Source organism: Coregonus lavaretus, assembly GCF_964263955.1.
Source record: "Coregonus lavaretus genome assembly, chromosome: 36".
In the NCBI taxonomy this organism is placed as follows: domain Eukaryota; kingdom Metazoa; phylum Chordata; class Actinopteri; order Salmoniformes; family Salmonidae; genus Coregonus; species Coregonus lavaretus.
Genome location: NC_140023.1, coordinates 17,932,671 through 17,953,707, shown reverse-complemented (window position 1 = coordinate 17,953,707; position 21,037 = coordinate 17,932,671). Strand labels below are relative to the sequence as shown.

The 21,037-nt window shown below is 45.2% G+C and overlaps 1 protein-coding gene across 2 annotated transcripts in view; it reads right to left on the bottom strand.

Moving 5' to 3' along the window:
• Positions 1-21,037, bottom strand: part of abhd12 (abhydrolase domain containing 12, lysophospholipase) — a 40,243-nt gene that overhangs the window by 9,545 nt on the left and 9,661 nt on the right. For both annotated transcript variants that reach the window (XM_084153540.1, XM_084153541.1), the window contains 7 exons: positions 10,127-10,248; positions 9,172-9,277; positions 3,218-3,337; positions 2,946-2,976; positions 2,722-2,767; positions 2,458-2,587; positions 2,224-2,261 (listed from right to left, as the gene is read on the bottom strand). In XM_084153540.1, the coding sequence (XP_084009666.1) occupies positions 2,224-2,261; positions 2,458-2,587; positions 2,722-2,767; positions 2,946-2,976; positions 3,218-3,337; positions 9,172-9,277; positions 10,127-10,248 (593 nt within the window). The remainder of the gene's footprint in view (positions 1-2,223; positions 2,262-2,457; positions 2,588-2,721; positions 2,768-2,945; positions 2,977-3,217; positions 3,338-9,171; positions 9,278-10,126; positions 10,249-21,037) is intronic.

Sequence of the window (21,037 nt, the reverse complement as noted above, 5' to 3'; positions counted from 1 at the left end):
TCAACTCTAGGAGACAGAACGCGTCTCCTTCCTGAGCGGTATGAAGGCTGCGTGTCCCATGGTGTTTATACTTGTGTACTATTGTTTCTACAGATGAACGTGGTACCTTCAGGCGTTTGGAAATTGCTCCCGAGGATGAACCAGACTACAAAAAAATTTCTGAGGTCTTGGCTGATTTCTTTTGATTTTCCCATGATGTCGAGCAAAGAGGCACTGAGTTTGAAGGTAGGCCTTGAAATACATCCACAGGTACACCTCCAATTGACTCAAATGATGTCAATTAGCCTATCAGAAGCTTCTAAAGCCATGACATCATTTTCTGGAATTGTCCAAGCTGTTTAAAGGCACAGTCAACTTAGTGTATGTAAACTTCTGACCCACTGGAATTGTGATACAGTGAATTATAAGTGAAATAATCTGTCTGTAAACAATTGTTGGAAAAATTGCTTGTGTCATGCACAAAGTAGATGTCCTAACAGACTTGCCAAAACTATAGTTTGTTAACAAGAAATGGTTGAAAAACGAGTTTTAATGACTCCAACCTAAGTGTATGTAAACTTCCGACTTCAACTGTGTATATACACTGCTCAAAAAAATAAAGGGAACACTTAAACAACACAATGTAACTCCAAGTCAATCACACTTCTGTGAAATCAAACTGTCCACTTAGGAAGCAACACTGATTGACAATAAATGTCACATGCTGTTGTGCAAATGGAATAGACAACAGGTGGAAATTATAGGCAATTAGCAAGACACCCCCAATAAAGAAGTGGTTCTGCAGGTGGTGACCACAGACCACTTCTCAGTTCCTATGCTTCCTGGCTGATGTTTTGGTCACTTTTGAATGCTGGCGGTGCTTTCACTCTAGTGGTAGCATGAGACGGAGTCTACAACCCACACAAGTGGCTCAGGTAGTGCAGCTCGTCCAGGATGGCACATCAATGCGAGCTGTGGCAAGAAGGTTTGCTGTGTCTGTCAGCGTAGTGTCCAGAGCATGGAGGCGCTACCAGGAGACAGGCCAGTACATCAGGAGACGTGGAGGAGGCCGTAGGAGGGCAACAACCCAGCAGCAGGACAGCTACCTCCGCCTTTGTGCAAGGAGGAGCACTGCCAGAGCCCTGCAAAATGACCTCCAGCAGGCCACAAATGTGCATGTGTCTGCTCAAACGGTCAGAAACAGACTCCATGAGGGTGGTATGAGGGCCCGACGTCCACAGGTGGGGGTTGTGCTTACAGCCCAACACCGTGCAGGACGTTTGGCATTTGCCAAACACCACCAAGATTGGCAAATTCGCCACTGGCGCCCTGTGCTCTTCACAGATGAAAGCAGGTTCACACTGAGCATGTGACAGACGTGACAGAGTCTGGAGACGCCGTGGAGAACGTTCTGCTGCCTGCAACATCCTCCAGCATGACCGGTTTGGCGGTGGGTCAGTCATGGTGTGGGGTGGCATTTATTTGGGGGGCCGCACAGCCCTCCATGTGCTCGCCAGAGGTAGCCTGACTGCCATTAGGTACCAAGATGAGATCCTCAGACCCCTTGTGAGACCATATGCTGGTGCGGTTGGCCCTGGGTTCCTCCTAATGAAAGACAATGCTAGACCTCATATGGCTGGAGTGTGTCAGCAGTTCATCTTGAACTTCTTCCATTTTCTAATAATTGAGCCAACAGTTGTTGCCTTCTCACCAAGCTGCTTGCCTATTGTCCTGTAGCCCATCCCAGCCTTGTGCAGGTCTACAATTTTATCCCTGATGTCCTTACACAGCTCTCTGGTCTTGGCCATTGTGGAGAGGTTGGAGTCTGTTTGATTGAGTGTGTGGACAGGTGTCTTTTATACAGGTAACGGGTTCAAACAGGTGCAGTTAATACAGGTAATGAGTGGAGAACAGGAGGGCTTCTTAAAGAAAAACAGGTCTGTGAGAGCCGGAATTCTTACTGGTTGGTAGGTGATCAAATACTTATGTCATGCAATAAAATGGAAATTAATTACTTAAAAATCATACAATGTGATTTTCTGGATTTTTGTTTAAGATTCCGTCTCTCACAGTTGAAGTGTACCTATGATAAAAATTACAGACCTCTACATGCTTTGTAAGTAGGAAAACCTGCAAAATCAGCAGTGTATCAAATACTTGTTCTCCCCACTGTATATATATATTTTTTAATCCATTTTAGAATTAGGCTGTAAAGTAACAAAATGTGGGAAAAAATGTGCTTACCTCTGTCACACAGATGTCGGACTAGGTTAGTGGCCACCCTGGAAAATGAGAAAAATATATTAATCAATAGTTACCACTGTAAATTGACTGATTTACCAGTACAAACAAATTCACCCAACGTATACGTTCATCCAATTGTTGGTTCATAATCATACAAGAGTTTATAATTTTACACAAAATCTATTTGTGAAATGTTGAGATTAATGTGATGGAGAGATGTCTGTGTGTTCCTACCCTGTTCCCAGTGAGTGGCCCCAGACGTTGAGGGGTTTGCTCCCCACCCTCTCCTTCACCCACTGGTAGAGGAACAGGGCATCTGACGTCATGCCTCTCTCAGAGGGGCTCCCATCTGAATCACCCCAACCTGGAACAACCAGAGAAGCATGAACGATAAAGAAGCCCCTGAATGTTGATCTAAGGTCAGATTATCTTTTTAAGAAAAGGGGTATTGTGATGGTTAATAAACTCAGAAACAGACCGAAGTAGAACCCCACTTACCTCTATAATCAAATGTGACTACATGGTAGCCTAATGCACTAAGGACCTGGGGAGGGGAAACCAAAACGCATCAAATCTCAACTCCAGATCAGACTGAAAGCAGGTCAATTCACAAACAATTCATTGAATTCTGTTTGTTGGTCAGTCCTCAATATAGCTAGATACAGTATGGGTGGGATAAAAGCGTAGCAAGTGCAAGTGTGTCTGCAATGAAATCCTCTCACCTTGTAGAGTTGAACTCTATGGTCCCCTCCTCTGAAAGAGACAGAATGGACAAGTTTATCAACCAGGTGAAAGGTAAAGCATTCCTCACAAACAGCCATTCTGAAGAGTGCATTCTGTTTATATGTACACGTTCCAAGGTTGTGAGCTTCAACAAACAAATATTAAAAGGCGGATGGTTGTCATGTGAGTTAATGGTCACAGACCAGAGGCAAGGTGTACGCCAGGGGTACTGGACCAGAGTAACACTTTTTAAATCAAAATGTATGATCACCTTGTCCCTGCGTTGCCGTGAAGGTACAGCATGACTGGATAGGGGGATTTAAAGGTACTGTCATACCACGCTCTGTCCTTCCCCTGCGCCTCTTTCCACATCTGGGCTGGGACTGTGTGCCTGGGTGGAACAGGAGCAGTGACATAAACAAGGAGAAAGCTGTAAGCAAGCAATGTACAGAATAGACGCCTACTATAGACTAAGAGGTGTGGGGTGGGATAGGTTGACACACAAGTCAAACTGGTTTGATATAGGCTAGTATCTCATCTGTACTTGAGTCTAACATAGGACACAGACTGTACTGTAAGAACTATCAGATTAGAGTAGGCTACATGTTTTACATAACAGGACACACAACCATGTTCTAAGAGAATAGCCCTGAACAGAGACTTGTCTATATACATATCATCACCTCAGCCTTTAGTTTCCATCTACTACAACCCACACTGCTAAACTCCTCTGGGCTCAACATGCCTTTCCCACGGTCAACGTTCCCCAGTTAGTCTGCTCGAGTTCCTACCCCCCAACCCCCCCCCCGGCCTTAAACATCCACAGGGACTGCTGTGTCTTCCCACCCTGTGGTCCAGTGTCACTGTATCATTCTCACACACACACATAAAACACACATTGCACCCCAGGAGGCAGTGTGCTGTGTGTTAGTGTTTGAGCCAAGGGGTTCATCACACTCTATGAGACAGCTAGAGGCCTAATAGGCAGGAGAGAGCGAGAGAGAGAGCTGAGAGAGAGAGAGAGCTGAGAGAGAGAGAGAACTGAGAGAGAGAGAGAACTGAGAGAGACAGCAGAACCCGAGACAGAGCTGCATTTCCTAACAAAATATCAAAAATAAAACAATTAGTGTTATTTCCCCAAATTTGAAACCCTTATTCAAGGTTTCAAAGACCCCTCTGATGACAGGTGTCTTCCTGTTGGGGGAGAGCTGTGGGTTAGCAGCACACTACATTGCCTCCCGAGTGGCGCAGTGGTTTAAGGCACTGCATCGCAGTGCTAGCTGTGCCACTAGAGATCCTGGTTCGAATCCAGGCTCTGTCGTAGCCGGCCGCGACCGGGAGACCCATGGGGCGGCGCACAATTGGCCCAGCATCGTCCAGGGTAGGGGAGTGGCCGGCAGGGATGTAGCTCAGTTGGTAGAGCATGGCGTTTGCAACGCCAGGGTTGTGGGTTCGATTCCCACGGGGGGCCAGTATGAAAAAGAAAAAAATAATGTATGTACTCACTAACTGTAAGTCGCTCTGGATAAGAGTGTCTGCTAAATGACTAAAATGTAAATGTAAAAATAAGATGAGGGACAGACCAATCTGCACATGTCCTCTATGCCATTGTTATTGTCCATTGTATGGTTATTTTTACACTTGATTATTGTTGTTACTGACTGTCCCATTGACAAATCGTAATTATTATTTTAATGATGTTAATATCGTAAATGAATTACTTAATCACCAAAGTACGCTTTGGTAATATGTATATTGTTACGTCATGCCAATAAAGTAAATTGAATTGAGAGAGAGAGAGAGAGAGACGAGAGGGAGGGAGGGAGAGACGAGAGGGAGGGAGACAGAGACGAGAGGGAGGGAGACAGAGACGAGAGGGAGGGAGACAGAGACGAGAGGGAGGGAGACAGAGACGAGAGGGAGGGAGACAGAGACGAGAGAGAGAGAGAGAGAGAGAGAGAGAGAGAGAGAGAGAGAGAGAGAGAGAGAGAGAGAGAGAGAGAGAGAGAGAGAGAGAGAGAGAGAGAGAGAGAGAGAGAGAGAGAGAGAGAGAGAGAGAGAGAGAGAGAGAGAGAGAGGAGAGAGAGAGAGAAGAGAGAGAGAGAGAGGAGAGAGAGAGAGAGAGAGAGAGAGAGAGAGAGACGGAGAGCGAGCGAGAGGGATAGAGAGACGCCATCATGAACAGCAGATTGTGTTCACTGAGAAAGTGCAGTAATGTCCTGAGCAAAAATCAAATTGGATTCCTACCAAATTATCAAACCATATTAATAAATGAGATACCCTAATTGATAAACATGTAAATCAAAACGCTTGAGCAATCAAGAGCCCCCAGTCTCACTCTTAATGACACAGAAATCAAATGCCTCCTGTATGCAGACGATCTGGTGCTGCAGTCCCCCACAGAGGGGTTACAGCAACAATTAGATAATCTGCAACAGTTCTGTCAGACCTGGGCATTTACCGTCAATCTCAAAAAGACAAACATTATGATATTCCAGAAAAGGTCCAGATGTCAGGGAAACCAATATACTTTTTTACTAGGCTCCGCTCATATAGAACACACACACACACACACACACACACACACACACACACACACACACACACACACACACACACAGTGGGGAAAAAAAGTATTTAGTCAGCCACCAATTGTGCAAGTTCTCCCACTTAAAAAGATGAGAGAGGCCTGTAATTTTCATCATAGGTACAGGTCAACAATGACAGACAAATTGAGGAAAAAAAATCCAGAAAATCACATTGTAGGATATTTAATGAATTTATTTGCAAATTATGGTGGAAAATAAGTATTTGGTCACCTACAAACAAGCAAGATTTCTGGCTCTCACAGACCTGTAACTTCTTCTTTAAGAGGCTCCTCTGTCCTCCACTCGTTACCTGTATTAATGGCACCTGTTTGAACTTGTTATCAGCATAAAAGACACCTGTCCACAACCTCAAACAGTTACACTCCAAACTCCACTATGGCCAAGACCAAAGAGCTGTCAAAGGACACCAGAAACAAAATTGTAGACCTGCACCAGGCTGGGAAGACTGAATCTGCAATAGGTAAGCAGTTTGGTTTGAAGAAATCAACTGTGGGAGCAATTATTAGGAAATGGAAGACATACAAGACCACTGATAATCTCCCTCGATCTGGGGCTCCACGCAAGATCTCACCCCGTGGGGTCAAAATGATCACAAGAACGGTGAGCAAAAATCCCAGAACCACACGGGGGGACCTAGTGAATGACCTGCAGAGAGCTGGGACCAAAGTAACAAAGCCTACCATCAGTAACACACTACGCTGCCAGGGAATCAAATCCTGCAGTGCCAGACGTGTCCCCCTGCTTAAGCCAGTACGTGTCCAGGCCCGTCTGAAGTTTGCTAGAGTGCATTTGGATGATCGAGAAGAGGATTGGGAGAATGTCATATGGTCAGATGAAACCAAAATAGAACTTTTTGGTAAAAACTCAACTCGTCGTGTTTGGAGGACAAAGAATGCTGAGTTGAATCCGAAGAACACCATACCTACTGTGAAGCATGGGGGTGGAAACATCATGCTTTGGGGCTGTTTTTCTGCAAAGGGACCAGGACGACTGATCCGTGTAAAGGAAAGAATGAATGGGGCCATGTATCGTGGGATTTTGAGTGAAAACCTCCTTCCATCAGCAAGGGCATTGAAGATGAAACGTGGCTGGGTCTTTCAGCATGACAATGATCCCAAACACACCGCCCAGGCAACGAAAGAGTGGCTTCGTAAGAAGCATTTCAAGGTCCTGGAGTAGCCTAGCCAGTCTCCAGATCTCAACCCCATAGAAAATCTTTGGAGGGAGTTGAAAGTCTGTGTTGCCCAGCGACAGCCCCAAAACATCACTGCTCTAGAGGAGATCTGCATGGAGGAATGGGCCAAAATACCAGCAACAGTGTGTAAAAACCTTGTGAAGACTTACAGAAAACGTTTGACCTGTGTCATTGCCAACAAAGGGTATATAACAAAGTATTGAGAAACTTTTGTTATTGACCAAATACTTATTTTCCACCATAATTTGCAAATAAATTCATTAAAAATCCTACAATGTGATTTTCTGGATTTTTTTCCCTCAATTTGTCTGTCATAGTTGACGTGTACCTATGATGAAAATTACAGGCCTCTCATCTTTTTAAGTGGGAGAACTTGCACAATTGGTGGCTGACTAAATACTTTTTTCCCCCACTGTACATACATACATACATACATACATACATACATACATACATACAGCTCAAAAAAATAAAGGGAACACTAAAATAACACATCCTAGATCTGAATGAATGAAATAATCTTATTAAATACTTTTTTCTTTACATAGTTGAATGTGCTGACAACAAAATCACACAAAAATTATCAATGGAAATCAAATGTATCAACCCATGGAGGTCTGGATTTGGAGTCACCCTCAAAATTAAAGTGGAAAACCACACTACAGGCTGATCCAACTTTGATGTAATGTCCTTAAAACAAGTCAAAATTAGGCTCAGTAGTGTGTGTGGCCTCCACGTGCCTGTATGACCTCCCTACAACGCCTGGGCATGCTCCTGATGAGGTGGCGGATGGTCTCCTGAGGGATCTCCTCCCAGACCTGGACTAAAGCATCCGCCAACTCCTGGACAGTCTGTGGTGCAACGTGGCATTGGTGGATGGAGCGAGACATGATGTCCCAGATGTGCTCAATTGGATTCAGGTCTGGGGAACGGGCGGGCCAGTCCATAGCATCAATGCCTTCCTCTTGCAGGAACTGCTGACACACTCCAGCCACATGAGGTCTAGCATTGTCTTGCATTAGGAGGAACCCAGGGCCAACCGCACCAGCATATGGTCTCACAAGGGGTCTGAGGATCTCATCTCGGTACCTAATGGCAGTCAGGCTACCTCTGGTGAGCACATGGAGGGCTGTGCGGCCCCCCAAATAAATGCCACCCCACACCATGACTGACCCACCGCCAAACCGGTCATGCTGGAGGATGTTGCAGGCAGCAGAACGTTCTCCACGGCGTCTCCAGACTCTGTCACGTCTGTCACGTGCTCAGTGTGAACCTGCTTTCATCTGTGAAGAGCACAGGGCGCCAGTGGCGAATTTGCCAATCTTGGTGTTCTCTGGCAAATGCCAAACGTCCTGCACGGTGTTGGGCTGTAAGCACAACCCCCCACCTGTGGACGTCGGGCCCTCATACCACCCTCATGGAGTCTGTTTCTGACCGTTTGAGCAGACACATGCACATTTGTGGCCTGCTGGAGGTCATTTTGCAGGGCTCTGGCAGTGCTCCTCCTTGCACAAAGGCGGAGGTAGCAGTCCTGCTGCTGGGTTGTTGCCCTCCTACGGCCTCCTGATGTACTGGCCTGTCTCCTGGTAGCGCCTCCATGCTCTGGACACTACGCTGACAGACACAGCAAACCTTCTTGCCACAGCTCGCATTGATGTGCCATCCTGGATGAGCTGCACTACCTGAGCCACTTGTGTGGGTTGTAGACTCCGTCTCATGCTACCACTAGAGTGAAAGCACCGCCAGCATTCAAAAGTGCCCAAAACATCAGCCAGGAAGCATAGGAACTGAGAAGTGGTCTGTGGTCACCAACTGCAAAACCAGTCCTTTATTGGGGGTGTCTTGCTAATTGCCTATAATTTCCACCTGTTGTCTATTCCATTTGCACAACAGCATGTGAAATGTATTGTCAATCAGTGTTGCTTCCTAAGTGGACAGTTTGATTTCACAGAAGTGTGATTGACTTGGAGTTACATTGTGTTGTTTAAGTGTTCCCTTTATTTTTTTGAGCAGTGTATGTAGCTTCCTGCCACACCTGTAGGGACAGCCAGTGGAATGACCAACCAGAGCAATAACCTGTGTCTTTCTCACCATTTCATTATTGTCCTCATTCATTTCTTACTGTAGTGTTCTGTTCATTGTTACTACTCATTGAGTATTATTATTATTTGTCTTATTGTTATCTATCTGCGCGTCATCATTGACTTGATATGTGTCTATATATTTGCTTTGGCAATGTATGCAGTAACACTTTCCATGCCAATAAAGCCATTTGAATTGAACTAATTGACAGAGGGAGGGAGAGAGAGAGAGCGCGCGATAGAGACAGGGAGGGATAGAGAGAGAGAAAGAAAGTCGGAGATCCATCCCACACAGTCTTAGCCAAGCAGCTGGTGTGTGTGTGTATGTGTGTCTCCTTACCATACACCAATGTTGACGCCAGTCTCTGGCTGCATGTAGAAGTTAAAGGTGTGGTTCAGGCCATGGTCCTGTGGCCTTTTCAAGTCAATGAAATAGGGCAGCCGCACTGCAGGGGGTGGGGTTGGGTAGACAGAGAAGCTGTGTTAGAAGTGCTAAGACAATAAGATATCACTGACAAAGCAGCAGCTCTCAGCAAAAATCGACAGGCTGCTCCATAAAATGGCAGTGCTCTGCCTCTTTCCACTCTATAACGTTACATGAGACGGTCACAAGTCCCCATCCTCTTCCTGTACAGACGTATACTGTTTCACTTCCTCTCTGAATATTCAGAAAACCTCGAACTGTCTGCCATCCACAATACATTTTGGTCTTTAAGTGCACTGCAAACCATTCAAAAGATTCCAAAAGAAAATCAGATGTCACAGAGTGGGACAGAAAAGCATGTTAAATCTGATGGGGTTAAAGGTTAAACAATGGGTAGATCCAGTCTTGAATACTGATGGGTTGAAACCAAGCAGCTACAAGTTAGAATCAGCTGTGGTCACAACCCACCACTCAGCACTACTGACTCATCAATGTTTCACATGCAATCCTGACCGCTTCTGCCTATAATGCATGAAACTACTACAGTTACACACCCACACCACATATCAGATGGAGTGAGGGAGCGGTGAAGGCTGTGTATTGCATGCTTGCAGATGGAATATACACCCTCAACTGCCTCCGTCTGGAGTTGCGTGCTGTGTTGTGTTTCAGGTTCAGGTGACTCGCACATATTAGCACATGCACCCTTGCTTATGTATGCAGTATGCACACTTACTAAATGAGCTACAAGTATCCACCTACCAAGTGAAACACCCAGAGGCCAGAGCTAACTGATGAAACAAGCTTATTTAATCAATGCAAATAACTAGATAGAACAAAACATGCCTTATTGGTTTCTATAGCTACTCACCAAAATTTAAAAATACGAGTTTTGCCTGAATGGAGGGGCATAGTTTGACGATGAAGGGGATGGTTATGTAGACTCCTAGCACCCACAGGAGAATCCTCTTCAATCTGCCCATTAGGCCATATCTGGAACACACATGCAGGGGAGAGACAATGTCAGCATTTTATATTGATCTTCAAAAACCAAAGTAGAAAACGTTACGATTTTAGATGGCTAAAAACAGTTAAGACTACAAAGATCTGCTATCCTTTCCAATTGCACACAGATGTGTACAGTACTAAAACAGTTGTGTTAGTTATCAGGATGAGGGTTCAAAGTTCAGACTGTTTGGGTAATAACAATTCTTCGCTGTTCATACAGAGTAAAACCAGATGTTGAGGTCTTGATATTGACCAATCATGTTGCTTGGTTCTGAGGTTGATGGGGTTCAAAGAGGGTCATGACAAAGTCCTAGTTACAGCAGCCTGTAACCTGCACACTTCATCCCTTCCTTCCAAACGGATTCATCCAACTAGCCGTTGCAGAGTTCCGACTTGGGAGCAGTGGTGCTCTTCATGACCTCAGGCCATTTCAAAGAGATATAAAAAATATCAGCCACAAAACGCTGTGTAAAACACACTGCACCTTAGCCTTGCTCAATGCAACCCTTTATAATGAGGAACTTCTACATGGCCATAAGTCTGAGAGTCAAGCCTCGTTCACATTACCAATAAGCACTCCGTTACGTTGTGCCGGATGTCATGCATTTCAAATGGGGACGTCCACAATGGAGTGGAATCACAACGCCCCCTTGCGGTTGAAGGCTCCATTGTGAGACGGACGCCGCATACTTTAAAATGTTTCAAACTTAGCATCGTCTTCAGTCCAGACAGTGTCGAAGAACAGGAAGTTACCAAAACCACAGAAGATTAAAATGCGGTTTTCGGTGATGGCTTTATGGGATCGCTAGAAACTTGTAAACAATTTCCCATTCCAATAAGAGAGTACCATTTTAATAGTAATGTTAAATAATACACACTGGCTGTTACCTCCCATTTAAGTTTAATGTGATGGTAATGACGTTTGTTTTTGATGATAATTATTAGGTGGAGGTTGCTAGCTACAGTGGTATCGTAAACCTAGCCTGGCTTTTAGCTAGCTAGCTGCTCTGCAGTGCAAGCCAGCTTGACTTGCTATAATGTTAGAGAAACAAGTTGATGAAAAAGTAACTAAACAAAACATGTTTTATTATCACATAAAACAATATATTTATCCTGTCTTTAATTAAAAAGGTCATATTTTCCAATCTACCAAAATAAATGCTTTCTCTAATGAGAGAAAGATCTTCTCCATCTTGCATTACACTTCTCCGTTCAGTAGCGGGGCAAAACTCAGTGAAGATGACGTACGGCAAAATGAAATACGCCACGATCTGTACGGGGCATCACGTGTCTAAATTGGTGTCAGCGATTCTCTGAGCACACCTCGTTGAGTGCACTAAGACCGCACTCAACAAGCTTCATAAGGCAATAAGCAAACAACAAAATGCTCATCCAGAAGCGGCGTTCCTAGTGGCCGGAGACTTTAATGCAGGCAAACCTCATTTCTACCAGCATTTTACGTATAACCAGGTGGACCACCTTTACTCCACACACAGAGACACACAAAGTTCTCCCTCGCCCTCTATTTGGCAAATCTGACCATAATTCTATCCTCCTGATTCCTGCTTACAAGCAAAAACTAAAGCAGGAATTACCAGTGACTCACTCAATACGGAAGCGGTTAGATGACACAGATGTTACGCTAGAGGACTGTTTTGTTAGCACAGACTGGAATATGTTCCCAGATTCATCCAATGGCATTGAGGAGTATACCACCTCAGTCACCGGCATCATCAACAAGTGCATCGACGACGTTGTCCCCACAGTGACCGTACGTACATATCCCAACCAGAAGCCACGGATTACAGGCAACATCTGCACCGAGCTAAAGGCTAGAGCTGCCGCTTTCAAGGAGCGGGACACTAATCCAGAAGCTTATAAGAAATCCTGCTACAATGGGGGAAAAAAGTATTTAGTCAGCCACCAATTGTGCAAGTTCTCCCACTTAAAAAGATGAGAGAGGCCTGTAATGTTCATCATAGGTACACGTCAACTATGACAGACAAATTGAGGAAAAATAATTCCAGAAAATCACATTGTAGGATTTTAAATGAATTTATTTGCAAATTATGGTGGAAAATAAGTATTTGGTCACCTACAAACAAGCATGATTTCTGGCTCTCACAGACCTGTAACTTCTTCTTTAAGAGGCTCCTCTGTCCTCCACCCGTTACCTGTATTAATGGCACCTGTTTGAACTTGTTATCAGTATAAAAGACACCTGTCCACAACCTCAAACAGTCACACTCCAAACTCCACTATGGCCAAGACCAAAGAGCTGTCAAAGGACACCAGAAACAAAATTCTAGACCTGCACCAGGCTGGGAAGACTGAATCTGCAATAGGTAAGCAGCTTGGTTTGAAGAAATCAACTGTGGGAGCAATTATTAGGAAATGGAAGACATACAAGACCACTGATAACCTCCCTCGATCTGGGGCTCCACTCAAGATCTCACCCCGTGGGGTCAAAATGATCACAAGAACGGTGAGCAAAAATCCCAGAACCACACGGGGGGACCTAGTGAATGACCTGCAGAGAGCTGGGACCAAAGTAACAAAGCCTACCATCAGTAACACGCTACGCCGCCAGGGACTCAAATCCTGCAGTGCCAGACGTGTCCCCCTGCTTAAGCCAGTACATGTCCAGGCCCGTCTGAAGTTTGCTAGAGTGCATTTGGATGATCCAGAAGAGGATTGGGAGAATGTCATATGGTCAGATGAAACCAAAATATAACTTTTTGGTAAAAACTCAACTCGTAGTGTTTGGAGGACAAAGAATGCTGAGTTGCATCCAAAGAACACCATACCTACTGTGAAGCATGGGGGTGGAAACATCATGCTTTCGGGCTGTTTTTCTGCAAAGGGACCAGGACAACTGATCCGTGTAAAGGAAAGAATGAATGGGGCCATGTATCGTGAGATTTTGAGTGAAAACCTCCTTTCATCAGCAAGGGCATTGAAGATGAAACGTGGCTGGGTCTTTCAGCATGACAATGATCCCAAACACACCGCCCGGGCAACGAAGGAGTGGCTTCGTAAGAAGCATTTCAAGGTCCTGGAGTGGCCTAGCCAGTCTCCAGATCAACCCCATAGAAAATCTTTGGAGGGAGTTGAAAGTCCGTGTTGCCCAGCGACAGCCCCAAAACATCACTGCTCTAGAGGAGATCTGCATGGAGGAATGGGCCAAAATACCAGCAACAGTGTGTGAAACCCTTGTGAAGACTTACAGAAAACGTTTGACCTGTGTCATTGCCAACAAAGGGTATATAACAAAGTATTGAGAAACTTTTATTATTGACAAAATACTTATTTTCCACCATAATTTGCAAATAAATTCATAAGAAATCCTACAATGTGATTTTCTGGATTTTTTTCCTCATTTTGTCTGTCATAGTTGACGTGTACCTATGATGAAAATTACAGGCCTCTCTCATCTTTTTAAGTGGGAGAACTTGCACAATTGGTGGCTGACTAAATACATTTTTTCCCACTGTATGCCCTCAGACGAACCATCAAACAGGCAAAGCGTCAATACAGGACTAAGATTAAATCCTCCTACACCGGCTCTGACGCTCGTCGGATGTGGCATGGCTTGCAAACTATTACGGACTACAAAAGGGAAACCCAGCCGCGAGCAGCCCAGTGACGCGAGCCTACCAGACGGGCTAAATGCCTTTTATGCTCGCTTCGAGGCAAGCAACACTGAAGCATGCATGATGGCACCAGCTGTTCCGGACGACTGTGTGATCACGCTCTCCGTAGCCGATGTGAGCAAGACCTTTAAACAGGTCAACATTCACAAGCCACGGGGGCAGACAGATTATCAGGACGTGTACTCAGAGCACGGGCAGACCAACTGGCAAGTGTCCTCACTGACATTTTCAACCTCTCCCTGACCGAGTCTGTAATACCGACATGTTTAAAACAGACCACCATAGTCCCTGTGCCCAAGAAAGTGAAGGTAACCTGCCTAAATGACTACTGCCCAGTAGTACTCCCGTCAGTAGCCATGAAGTGCTTTCATGAAAGGCTGGTCATGGCTCATATCAACGCCATCATCCCGGAAACCCTAGACCCACTCCAATTCGCAATCTCAATTGCACTCCACACTGCCCTTTCCCACCTGGACAAAAGGAACACCTATGTGAGAATGCTATTCATTGACTACAGCTCAGCCTTTAACACCATAGTGCCCACAAAGCTCATCACTAAGCTAAGGACCCTGGGACTAAACACCTTCCTCTGTAACTGGATCCTGGACTTGCTGACAACACAACAGTGGTGTGCCTGATCACCGACAACGATGAGACAGCCTATAGGGAAGGGGTCAGAGACCTGGCAGTGGTGCCAAGACAACAACCTCTCCCTCAATGTGAGCAAGACAAATTTCATTAATCCTGGCGCAGACGAAGATGGTCGCCTCACAAATAGCTCTTAGGAAACTTTGCGGTATTTTGTTTTAAGTATTCTTTTTTACATTCTTAGCTCAGAAAGTATTTTGTATCATCACATACAGCCGGGGAAAACTATTGGATATCAGTGCGGCAGTAACTCACCAGCATTACGACCAGGAATATGACTTTCCCGAAGCATATCCTTTGTTTGCTCTCCCCAGGGCAATTGAACTGATTCCAGCGGCTGACCAAAAACATCGCCGGCGAAGGAGAGGCACTCGGAGCGGCCTGCTGGTTCAACTAAGGAGGCGCGCACACCACCCACCGCTTCCAAGTATACTACTCGCTAATGTTCAGTCTCTGGTTAACAAAGTCGACGAGCTCCGGGCAAGGATTTCTTTCCAAAGAGACATCAAGGCCTGTAACATACTTTGTTTCACAGAAACATGACCCTCTGGGGATATTCTGTCTAAATCAGTCCAGCCAGATGGGTTCTCAGTTCATCGTGCAGACAGGAATAAATATCTCTCCGGGAAGCAGAAGGGAGGAGGTGTGTGTTTCATGATTAACGACTCATGGTGTAATTGTAGGAACATACAGGAACTCAAGTCCTTTTATTCACCCGATCTACAATACCTCACAATCAAATGCCGACCATATTATCTTCCAAAGGAGATGATTATGGACTTTGGAAAACAGCTATCCACATCGACGGGACCGCAGTGGAGAAGGTGGAAAGCTTAAAATTTCCTTGGCGTACACATCACTGACAAACTGAAATGGTCCACCCACACACTCCCCTAACCCAGATAACGCTGGGCCAATTGTGCGCCGTCCTATGGGACTCCCGGCCATGGCCGTTTGTGGCACAGCCTGGGAATGAACCCGGGTCTGTAGTAACGCCTCGCCTTAGACCGCTGCGCCACTCGGGAGGCCTAAGACCAAATATTGATGACATGCCTTATGACATAGCTTACCACACATGGAGGGTGCAGTCCCTGACAGATACTAGGCCCGAACAGCACACCCTGCAGCAGAGGAACAAAAACGTCCTCCAATCCGTGAAACAGACGCCAATGAAATGAACAGCAATGACCCCAGTGTGCACCTGAGTGTGACAATATGCACGCATGCGTGCAAGGATATGCTCATGTCTCTCAATGTCAAAAGGTCAGGGGAGGGCTGGAGTGGACCCTCTGCTGCCGTCCCGCAGTCTCACTGGCGCGTTTCATAGCGGATCTCTATGGCCCGGTGCACCCGGGGGCTCTGATTCTGTATGTCATGATAATGTGGCTGGAGCGTCAGTGAGGAAGGGGGCCAGGGGAACTGTAATATTCACTACTGGGGGTGTGTCATAATAACCTCTAATTTACTGGATGTGTGATGAACGTAAAGCAAGCAGTGCAGATACTGTATGTTTACTGTATGAGTGCAGTGGCACAGGAAGGACTGCTTTATGGAGCTACAGACATGTCAGTGGGAATAGGGTACAATGGATAATTCACAAAAAAAATGTTAAATTTTTTACATTATGGACAGTTTAACTGACCTAAATTAAGCCTTATCCTGGACTAAATTGCACTTTAATGAATATGTATGAAAGGATCCAGTCACAGACTCTGTAGTATAGACAAGGTTAATTAATTTTTAGATTAACAAAGCCTGAATTAGACCTAGGCCTACTCCATTTCATCTAGTCTATTTCTTAAATAGCCTACTTACATTCACATGTAAGATGTTTGTTACATCTGCTGTTATTTTCAGCCTGTCTACCTGACCATCTTTGCCAGAGATCGATTCCATCAGCTCTAACAAAAGCAAGACACACACACAGACTTCAAAATGCACCAAGTGCAGTTTGTGCAGACATGCAAAACCCCTTGGAGAGTGTACACAGAGCTCTCTCTGGCTTTATGAATAATGCAGAGTGCTTGAAAGAGCCTGTTAGATACTGCGTTATCAAGAAGCCACTGCGAGAAAGAGGGACAGACAAGTGGGAAGGGGAGGGACACATTTACATTTACATTTAATTTGTAAGTTGCTCTGGATAAGAGTGTCTGCTAAATGATGTACATTTACATTTACATCATTTAGCAGACACTCTTATCCAGAGCAACTTACAAATTAGACAGACACAGAGCGACACATATCAAGTTAGACAGACACTGGCGTATTAAACACTATCCATGCCTTTATTTGGATGCATTGTATTAGCTCCACCTCTGATCTCTCAGAGAGTTCCACCCCCCAATCCCACTTAGGGTTGTAGTTATCACACCAAAAAGTTCATCTTCACAGCTTGACTGGCCCTGCATAAGGTATTTCAAAGTGCTTTTAAATTCGTATTATTTTAAAAAGAATAGTTAATCTGGTTGCTTGGTATCACAGTATCTTATGACTGTTAAATAGCACAGTCTCGAGTGGCCAGCCTTCCTAATCCAGTCTTGTTCACTCGACTATTGGAAGTCCGGCGAACTTCAGATTTGGATTTCGAGTTTGAATGGAAACGGTGGCATTCAGCCCTCGCATTTGATTGGCTCTGAGTAGAAATTACATTTCCCCCTCAGTAGAGGCAAAGACATTTACACTGAACAAAACTATAAAAATGCAACATGCAAAAATTAACGATTTTACTGAGTTACATTTCATATAAAAGGAAATCAGTCAATTGAAATAAATTCATTAGGCCCTAATCTATGGATTTCACATGACTGGGAATACATATATGCATCTATTGACCACAGATACCCTCAAAAAAAGGTAGAGGTGTGGATCAGAAAACTAGTCAGTATCTGGTGTGACCACCATTTGCCTCATGCGGTGCGACATGTTGATTGTGGCCTGTGGAATGTTGTCCCACTCCTCTTCAATGGCTGTGCAAAGTTGCTGGATATTGGCGGGAACTGGAACACGCTGACGTACACGTCGATCCAGAGCATCCCAAACATGCTCAACGGGTGACATGTCTGGTGAGTATGCAGGCCATGGAAGAGCTGGGGCATTTTCAGCTTCCAGGAATTGCGACATGGGTCCGTGCATTATCAAGCTGAAACACGAGGTGATAGTGACGGATGAATGGCAGGACAATGGGCCTCAAATTGCCATCGATAAAATGCAAATTGGGTTCGTTGTCTGTAGCTTATGCCTGGCCATACCATAACCCAACCGCCACCATGGGGCACTCTGTTCACAACGTTGACATCAGCAAACCGCTTACCCACTGGACGCCATACACGCTGTCTGCCATCTACCCGGTACAGTTGAAACCGGTTACCACACCGAACTGCTGTCAGGTCAAGACCCTGGTGAGGACGACGAGCATGTAGATGAGCTTCCCTGAGACAGACATTCTTCGGTTGCGCAAACCCAGTTTCATCAGTTGTCCGGGTGGCTGGTCTCAGACGATCCCGCAGGTGAAGAAGCCAGATGTGGAGATCCTGGGTGGCGTGGTTACACGTTGTCGTGAGGCTGGTTGGACGTACTGACAAATTCTCTAAAACGACGTTGGCGGCGGTAGAGAAATGAACATTTAATTCTCTGGCAACTGTTCTGGTGGACATTTCTGCAGTCAGCATGCCAATTGCACGCTTCCTCAAAACCTGACATATCTGTGGCATTGCTGTTTAATCAGCTTCTTGATATGCCACACCTGCTGTCAGGTGGATGGATTATCTTCGCAAAGGAGAAATGCTCCCTAACAGGGATGTAAAGAAATTTGCGCACAAAATGAGAGAAATAAGCTTTTTGTGCGTATGGAACATTTCTGGGATCTTTTATTTCAGCTCATGAAACATGGGACCAACACTTTACATGTTGAGTTCATATTTTTGTTCAGTGTATAACTAACCCAAGATAGTTCATCTGTGTCGATTTCAATGGGAGCAACTTAAGCATAGTGGGCAGACCCAAGCACAAGCTAGCGAGATCCTTGGCATGTTCTAGCATGTACTTGCATATTTCCGTTATACTGGGCATACACTAAACAATTCCGCCAAGTTTTTGCCGTCCCAGACACATTTTCATGATCGGGGTGAAATCCTCTGGACTAGTTTGAGGGAGTCAAGGACGCACCGATGATGGCTGTTCCGTTATCCAGACTCATGTCAGATGTCCCGATAATCTTCTGACATGTTAGAAATTTGTTTTGTGAGTCTTGTTGTATGCGCAGTGCTACGACACAATTGGGCAAGGACTACTACCAATAGCCAATGAGCACTCAGCATGTGAGACCAAAACAATGATGGTGAAGAGAAAAGCAACAACGAACTGTGTGGAGTGAGGTGATGAAAGATTGGTGGAGCTGTAGAGAATGCAGCTGCCTTTTCAATATTAAACGTTTTATATTTACATTTTAGTCATTTAGCAGACGCTCTTATCCAGAGCGACTTACAGTTAGTGAGTGCATACATTTTCATACTGGCCCCCCGTGTGAAACGAACCCACAACCCTGGCGTTGCAAGCGCCATGCTCTACCAACTGAGCTACAGGGGACTCGCATTACCTCCAATTCCCTCTGTAGAATACAAAGTCCATATTGTCCACGTCTGCCCAACAACAATTTGTGGGTCCATATCCTACGCCTCTGCTCTTTTTTGATGTTTCTGCACACTAATGAAGCAGCTCGCTTTTTGCGTGTAAACATGTATTTTTCATACGACAGAGAAACACAGAGCAGAATCAACTAGGGAACCATCGTGTAATGTGAGCACCCACGTCCTGGGGTTGAGGATGGACGGAATTAAAGATTTGGGAGCAGGAAATCGGGAAATGTGAACATATCCAAGTTGTTAAGATTTTAGAAGTTGTGTAGTGTATGCCCAACATTAGGGAACACCTTCTCTGTGAAGTGTACGTATGTAATAACTCAATTCGCCCCAAGTTGCACACCTTGTAAACACAATTTTTAGAAACTTTGGCAAATGGTCAAGTCTACAAAACTTAGTGCACTCTGTTCGTAACAGATTGTCGTTTTGGGAACAGAAAACTATCAAGATCTTGATTTTCTTCGATGAGAACATCTGCAGAATGTCGGCCCTGGTCCATCTCGCTCCATACTCTCCCACTGCAGGCCACTGGGCTTCCTCTACTCAACATATTTGGTGGGGAGTAGAAATTCCAACCGTACGCTTCAGAGTTATACATCCGGTGAAACATCTGGCTCCTTGTTCTATCTGTGGTAGAGGCATGTCCTTGTTTTGTTTTTTTCTTCTTGTTTTTCTCTTTTCCTACCGTGTCAGACAAAGTTATTAGCCTATGCAGTATTCCTTTTGTATTGGAAGTCTCTTTGGAACTCCACCCATGAGAAATACTTGATAAGTGGCAATGAGTCACTAGTTCCCATCTAGACTCTGCCGTACTTCACCGTCACGCTTGTGTGAGTGTGCATACCAGTACATATACCAGAGGGATATAACAGAGAAAATGCCCAACATCCTCCTCCACAGATAATGAAACAAATAAGCTAGGTTTTGAACACTGTGGCAGATGCATGTTCAGCCAACTGGAGCGCAAGGCTGACCAGTTTTGACAAAGCAGATCACACTCTTGCTTTGTTCAGAACAAGCAGTGCACCCGTCATGCCAACCAAACAGATGGTCTAATTTCAAAAGGCACGTGGGGCCCAGCGTTTTCTTATGGGGTAGCTACTGCAGACAGAGCTCCAGTAGAACCAAGGACATCGGTGGGGTGAAGGCTAATTGCCAAGTATAGATGAACCTTGACTGAATTGTTACGCAAACAGATATACCTGCATAGGGTGGAAACAGGCAGCACAGCAGGAGGCACTGTTGATCAACAGTGGCGCAACAAGCCAGCAGGACACAACACCTGCCCTGCTAACGCCTGGAGGCCAGCTAATGCGTTTAGCTCAGCGGAGGGGCCTGCTGCCATATGGACCTGATTACAGCCTGGTAGACATGATGAGGTGAAGCTACATTGCATTAGATCACATTGGTCCTCTGCTTGGCAGAGATTACAGGGGCAGTCATAGTAGTACGGCGCCCTAGGAGCAAATTAGGGTTAAGTGCCTTGCTCAAGGGCACAGACAGATTTTTCATCTTGTCGGCTCAGGTATTCGAACCAGCCACCTTTCGGTTATTGGCCCAATGCTAAGCTAACCGCTAGGCTACCTGCTGCACTAATCATTAATTAATCAGATTCATGAGGACTTCAATAAACCCATGTAAAACAAGGCGACAATATCATGGCAGTGTGGTTTCAAATCACTAAATTGATGATTAATTTAAACTATCATTCAGCTATTCATCCAGAAGACAGTGGTCCATGCTGTGGCCAGTGCTGCTTCGCCATGGCTCCCTGTAGAGGGCTTCCCTTCCCCCTGTCCAAGGTGACAGTGTAACAGCCAGGACCTTGACAGAGCC